Source organism: Ambystoma mexicanum, chromosome 1p (assembly GCF_040938575.1).
Source record: "Ambystoma mexicanum isolate Mex_15411 chromosome 1p, UKY_AmexF1_1, whole genome shotgun sequence".
NCBI lineage: Eukaryota > Metazoa > Chordata > Amphibia > Caudata > Ambystomatidae > Ambystoma > Ambystoma mexicanum.
In genome coordinates, this window is record NC_090921.1 from 98,037,728 (window position 1) to 98,045,352 (window position 7,625).

At 45.5% G+C, this 7,625-nt stretch overlaps 1 protein-coding gene across 1 annotated transcript in view; it reads left to right on the forward strand.

Annotated features, from left to right (window-relative positions):
- LOC138453771 (serine/threonine-protein kinase SBK1-like) overlaps positions 1-6,254 on the forward strand; it is a 47,005-nt gene extending 40,751 nt beyond the window's left edge. The window contains exons 2-3 of the mRNA XM_069606951.1: positions 3,125-3,283; positions 5,451-6,254. Coding sequence (XP_069463052.1) covers positions 3,125-3,283; positions 5,451-6,254 — 963 coding nt within the window. The remainder of the gene's footprint in view (positions 1-3,124; positions 3,284-5,450) is intronic.
- The last annotated feature ends 1,371 nt before the right edge of the window (positions 6,255-7,625 follow it).

Sequence of the window (7,625 nt, forward strand, 5' to 3'; positions counted from 1 at the left end):
GAAAAAGGAGAAACAAAGAAGGTAACACTGCAGTATCTACCATGTGATTGGTACGCCACGGAAGTTCCGGGTAAACAAGGATGCTGGGAGAGGCCATTACTGACGATAACAGGAAAGGTGTTCCTGGGTACCAGCTGGGAGATAGGAGTGGTTGGCAGCAACATGGTAACAAAAGAAACTATCTCAACCATCGAGACACACAATCATCGATGTTGGACGACATGGATCAAGTATGTACCAATGCTCACGTGGGTAGAAGAAGATGAAGACCCGATAACTATATTACCATTGACTGCGCCCAAAGTATGTTACCAGCATAAAGGAGAGGTGGACGTGGGATATAACACCAATTGTGCAAGTGTGATGGAGTTACCTGAGGGGGGAGCGGGAACAGCAGTAATAATGGACCATTATTGGGCCTGCGGAGAAAAGGCATATCATACACTGCCTCCCCTGTGGAGTGGTGTGTGCACAATGGTACACGTCAATGTACCATCACTAGTGGTACCTAAGAAGCATGTCGATGTGGCGAAATTTCCGAAAATGGATGAAGGAGACAGGAGAAGAAAGAGATCTGCACCACTCCAGAAGGAGCAAGAAAACAGGACCAACAGCAATGATACTGTCCTAAACAGGAGAAAAAGACAAGGAGAGCCATTAACAGGAAATTATCTGTGGGGAAGGTCGGAAACGGAACTAACCTCAATACCGCCAGAACACAGACTATTCAGCAGAGCAGCAATGTTCTTCTCCTCAATAATACATCCGGGACTGCAGGCATACGCAAACGCAAAATGGCTGCAAATAACCAGATGGGAACTAATGATGACCATAAATTCGACAGTAAATGGGTTTAACGCAATTAAAGAGGAGCTGCGAGCTGTAAGGATGGTAGCACTACAGAACAGATATGTATTGGACCTTCTCACAGCAATGGAAGGAGGAGTTTGTGCAAAGATAGGACAATCATGCTGCACGTTCATACCTGCCAACGATGCCGACAATGGTACACTAACAGAAGCAGTTTCACAATTGGCCCAGATGCACTCCAAAATGATGGACGAAAGTAACGGCGTAAACAAGGATAAAAGCTGGTTTTCACTATTATGGTCATGGATGCCATCTTGGCTGTCAGATGGACTGAAAATAATAGTGGGATGTGCTATTTTGGCTGGAGCTGCACTGATAATAATTAGATTTTGGAAAGCCCGGAAGGCGCGCTCAACTGATGAGTTGCTGGAAATGGTGGGAATGCACCCCTTGATGCCAGCGGATGACGGCCAGCACACAGGTGTGATAATACACGAAAGGGAGAAGTTGCGCACCCAAATCATCGCCAATCATCTAGACCCACCATCAGTGAAGATCGAGAACCCAAGGAACCCTAGGAGCTACATAGGAAGATGGGTGTACTGTACTCCTGGAGGAACATGCGAATACATGTATTGGTCATTTGAAGATCACGTAAACCATTATGGACATCTCGGAGGGATAACCAAGATATGGAGAGTAAGAGGAGATAACGAGAAGGATATGTTTGTGGTCGACAAGTCGACCAGAGGGGGGACTGAAGTGGGAGAATGGAAAACCAGACTCCCGTCCTTCACCTCTCGCGCTTGGCCTAGAGGGTCGCGGCCCAGACACCCGCCACGAGAAGAGTTTGCCCATTTACCAGATGACCAAATACCCTGGTACAGAAACATACGGATGTGTCCATCTGCCTGCCCAACAGCCCGCACTGGCCATGCCGACACCTGCGGCACGGACCAACTAGACTGAAATCTACACATCGTTAGAGATGCCATGACGACCTAGATAACGGGAAGCACCGCTGAACTATTATACACGCTGAACATTTCCACACCAATCTACACGAAGAACATACTCAGTGCTCTGACGTAGGCGACAGGCTTATTCACGGACGTGCATCTTTATTATTTTTACATAGGCTTTCAGAATGCAGAAACGCAAGACGCACCATGAGCTCATTTATAACGCTTGCTCACGCTTCTCTTGAAACCCGTTACCATCATGAGAGATATAATGGAAACACGATACTGGCCATGAAACTGTATGCCACTATAACCTAAAGCATCCATGCACTAAATGGATTACTCGTGCACCAGGCCCAAGTAGGCCTCAAGCAAGAGTTCCCGTGGACATTAACAAAGCAAAAGTCAGGTTGCTGAGCCTGCAGAAAGAACCCAGTGGAGCAACTAGCCAAGGTCGTAATGTTGCAAACCCACAGTCAAGAAACAAATCTTCAAAGGCACGATGTTGCAACCTCGCACTCCACGTACCAATGTTAAAATCATATCTGCAAATTAAACCAGACATACAGTGGAAAAACAATATTAATTGTGCAGAATTATGCCTCAAACACGGTCCCTCCCCACGTGACCAAGCCGAACCTGACGAGATGCCAAAACCCAGGAGAGAAAAGGCGTCTGGGTACCTCGCTACGAGACGCAGGCCGACACACTTGAAAGGCTCAATGGACACCTGCTACAGTGGGAACGGTCAGTCTCCCACCTATGAATAAATCCTCACATTGCCTGCACGTACCCATATTGAAACACTGTTGCAACCACAGGTGCACCGTGTGCTGGGAACAACGGTGGTCCCAGGCTGGGGAGCTCACGGATGCACCAATCAGAACATGAGGTTCTTATCTCAGACGTCAGTAACGTTAGCCAATCCTCAGGGGTCTTCATGTAACAATTCTTATGTATCTAATTGTAGGGACAACCCAGATATACCACCTGACTACATCTTAACCACTAATATCATTCTCTATATGCGTACTATACTAACCCCACCACTCGAGCAACCAATCAAGAGTGGCGATAGGTTCTTTTGGTAACTTTTTGGAATGACGCAAGTAGCGCGTCATAATGTAGTAAAAAGGGCCTGCGAGCCCCACTATTGTGTGTGTGTCAGGACGAACGCGTACGCTCCTTGACCCATCCCTGCCGTTTGCATAATAAACGACAGAAGTTGCCTTGCTCCTTGTGTGTGCCTCATACTCTGTCTCGATCCGAGATATACACGGGAGGAGTTGGGGCCTCCCTGCCCGGAGGTCTGCGGACGGCCCGGCCGACCCCGGCAGAATCCCCCCCGACAGCGGGATGCATTTCTCCTGGAATTCAGCGTGTCTGTGGTCCTCGGTGCCCACCCTAACATCATAAGCACCCTTATGGCAGCATGGCAGACCGTTGACCACTTCGTGTTTGCTCAGGAAGTGGCACCTGCTGGGAATCTCCACTCTCTTCTAATACCAGGGGTAAGGATGCTGCTAAGGACAAACTAATGGGAAAAGATTCATGATATCAAGGGACTTCCCACACAACTCATCTTTTCCCACTTCTACTTCTATGCCTTGCATTGGAGTGTAAAGAACACAACTAAGTCTTTAGCAAAATGATTGGAAACATAAAATCCAGGGGTTATCACTGTCCTTTGACAACAGCCCGGATTCGTCGTCATAGCATCCATACAAATGTGTGTGTTTGTTTTGCTGGAAAACAACTAAGATCCTTCTGCTTCTCAAAAGTGAATACACAATGAGTACACGTCCAACTCATCAACGTCCAACTAGCATTCTACATAAAACCACTCAAGTGCAATTCCTGCTAGTATTCAATGCATCGATTCAAGTCATTGACATTCTCCAAGCACTCAGTGCAACCCTTCAAGTCATCAACATCTTTCTAGCATTCAAGAAAACCCTCCAAGTAATCAACACAGCCTAGTATTCAAGACAACCAAAGAAGGCATCAACCTCTTGCTAGCATTCATGACAATACTTCAAGTCATCAATACCCTCCATATATCCTATATAACCCTCCAAGTCATCAGTATCCTCCTAGTGTTCAATACAACCCTCCAAGACATCAACCTCTTCCTGGCATTCAAGACAATCATCCAAGTCATCAATGTCTTCCTTATATTCAATGCAACTATCCAAATCATCAACGTGTCCCTAGCATTCAAGAAAACCCTACAAGCCATCAACATCTTCTTGCTATTCAAGACAACACTCCAAGGCATCAACACCCAACTATGCCCTTATTGGATTTTATGCAACCCACCAATCATTGGCAAAAAACCTTCAGTAAATTGGTTCAACCGTCCAAACCACAGACAGCTGCCACTGAGCATTCCATGCAACCTTCCAGTCAGTCAACAGTTGTTTTCTGTCATTCAGTGCATGCCCTCAAGTCGCCACCAACCGCATCCTAGCATTTGATACAATCATCAAAATATACAATGGCCTTCTCCTGACAATGAATGCAATACAACAAGCCGTTGTCAAGTTTCTCCAAGTCTACAGTGCTAATCTAGAACTCTATGTCAAGCTTCTAGCTTTTGTTGCAAATATCCAAGTCACAGAAGTCCCCTCATAGTGTTCAACACCAATTTCCAAGTCCTCAGCCTCCTTATATCATTCAATGCAGCATCCAGACAAACAATATGCTTCCAATTGATTAGGTACCTATCCCTCACATTAAATGCAAACCAACCTGGCAACAACCTGCCCTTTTCGCTTCTTGCTTGCAAAACAGCTCTCGTCAATCCATCGTAAATCCCGGAGGAGTATCAGAGACACAACCCTCGGAAGCTTCTCTGAAGTTCCTTGGTGAAAGATATCAAGTGATGTGCTGACCAACTCCTATCCCAGAAAGCAGTATTCCATTCACCAGCCTAATGATGCCCAACAGCACCTGCTCAATAACTCACGCAGCACCATCAAGGACGATGAGCTTAAACTTGAGACATGGAAAGTAAGCAACCCATCACTTCCTCAACCCAACCAAAAACATCACACGACATAGGCTATCACCACAGATTCAGGAAGGGTAGTCCTCTGTTCAACCAGAATCCCAGAAACATTCTATTCAGTCTTGACACAAGAATGGAATTCCTTTACACCTGAAATCTATCCACAACAACCATACAACCATGCTGCATCTAAGCACCGACCTGTTGCAGATGTTCTTCTAATTGTCTTAGTCCTCACAATTAATCATCCACCACCATTTATTCTCACATACATGCTGTTCCTTGGCTCACTTATGGCGGGACTAGGATCTTCATGGCAGGTCTTGAACATGGCCTGGTTGCATTGGTCACAATCCTTGACTTATTCATCTTAAATCACACTCTTTGTGGTGTAAATGTATATACCATGCCTATCTGTTGTATATATTTAACCTCTAATATGCATCACACTACTGACAAGAAGGTGTCTTCCCCGGGTATACAGAGATATATAGCAAAATGTGTACCGTGGTGATGGGGCAAAACGATGCAGTGACCAGGGAACATCTGGGAAATCAATCACAAAATATGCAATTCAGTGTCTGGTATTATTTTCCATTGGCTCTATAATGGGCAGCCTGCTTTCATATCATTTAATAATGTGTTTATTTCTACCGTATCCTCTCCAGGTTGGAATCCAAGAAATTATGGTGAAGCGGTGCGTGTCGCAGCTCTCCAGTGCTTTAGACTATATGCACAGCCTGGGGCTTGTGCACAGGGACATCAAACCAGACAACGTCATGCTGATGGACCCAGAGTGCCATTGCGTCAAGCTGAGTGACTTTGGACTCACAAGCCTGACTGGCTTTAACATTACAGCCATGTCCTGTATCAACCCCTATATGGCCCCAGAGCTGTGTCGCCTCAGACATCCAAATACTATCACCTTACATCCCAGTCTTGATGTTTGGGCCTTGGCCGTTCTCATTTTGACAACCATGACCGGATTCTTCCCCTGGGAACGGGCTTTGCCATCAGACCGACATTATAAAGATTTGTACTGGTGGCAGGTGAGAGGACCCAATTCACCTGTTCCCAGCTACTGGCAGAGGTTCACTCCTCAAGCCCATTGCTTTATGAAGCAAATGTTGACCTTTGACCCACTGAGAAGGTGTTCTGCCATTAAAGTTCAGCAATACCTCAGTGTTCCATGGAAAACTGAGAACATCCTGGCAGTGGTCAGGTCAGACAGTGAGGAGGAGGAGGAGGAAGACGTGGAGTCCCATCAAGGAGACGTGGGACAGCAAGAAGAGGTTGTGCACCAAGGAGAGGTGGAACAGGAAAGTGAGGTGAAGAACCAGGAGAGTATTTCCATGCAGGTCGCCATTGTCTTTGTCGATGACGTGGGAGTCCTACTTCCCGACACGTCTTTGGTGGTGATCAGCGATGAGGAAGTGTCGCTCACTCTCGGTGCTGAGTTGGAAATCACGTGAGCATGCATCCTTTGCTGGGTGAGTAAAATAAATATCAAATGGTCAGTGTATGTCATGCCCACCTAAAATGCACAATAACCTCCCACACAAGATCCATATTGGATGCTTTGTAAGGAAGTGCTGGCACCTACCACATTTCACTCTGTGCACCAGATGCTATATTAACATTCTACGTATTGTTATTGTTGGGAAGGGGTCATACTGCTTCTGTTGTTCATTGACCGTGGCCAATGATGTTTCATTTTCCAAATCTCATTTTGTACACGTGAACATCCCAATGCTTGAGTCCACTAATCATGTTCTTTGCTTCGTTCTCTTGTAGAATGTCAGCATTTGTTGGGTCTTAAGAATTGTGTGCCCAATGGTGGATCCTACCCATCTCTCAGCGGAGACACAACACTTCCAACTATCGCATCTAGTGGATCATCAGACAATATTGCGATGAAGGAGCAAAGTCATCACATAGATCCAAGATTAATAATCCCATTTCTTCTTCAAACCCAAATAATGGGTTGAGATTGAAACTTTGCCTGGGTTTGGCAACCTTTGACGCTTGTAAACTGTGAATGCAGAATGCAACAAATCGCTTCAATGAGCCGACGATGAGAGATGTTCTCCCAAATATTGGTCCTGGTGGCACATTGAAGTCTGGCATGATTTCCCAATATCAAATCCTTCAACAAAACCAGAATGTGCTAAAAGCCGGAAGTAACACCTCCTTCTCCACTGAATTAACTTACAGAATGGACATAAAGACAGTGTTCGAGGCTCTGGCTACCACCAGCAACACATCACCGTGCCAGGCTATTCAGAGGCTACATGGGGCATTTTTGATGTGCGGTAGAATAGATCCTGCTATGGAAGGGGGACTGCACACTCTGTATCAAGTGTCTGTTGGAGGACTAAGAAAGGGTAACAGGAGCATCAGAACAGACAGATGCTCATATATTTTGTCATGTTATGAGTTTAAGTGCTTACCTGTTTCACATGTTGTTGCTGCATCTATGAAAACTGTAATGCGATGGGCAAACATGTTGTTAATAACTAGGAAGAGAATAAATCTTACCCAAAGAATGTTTGTGTTGTCATGTGTGTCACAAGTTTCCACATGGGATCAAGAAAGATGCCAAGATCTTGTCTGAAGTGTCAGTGTTCACTCTGTTTTTTACAGGGTTTGTTACAGGGCTGGCCAGTTTTACGGAGAAATTGGATTTTCACAAACAATAGAAGTCAGAATGCTCTGCTCCTTAATAGGTTTATGTTCCTTCATATTAATCTCCTTGCCCGATATCTCTACCAAGAACAGCTAGCCTTCCCAGCCTTAGTAGCATCAGTGAAACAGTCCAAGATATGTTGCCTCGCCTCTTTTTT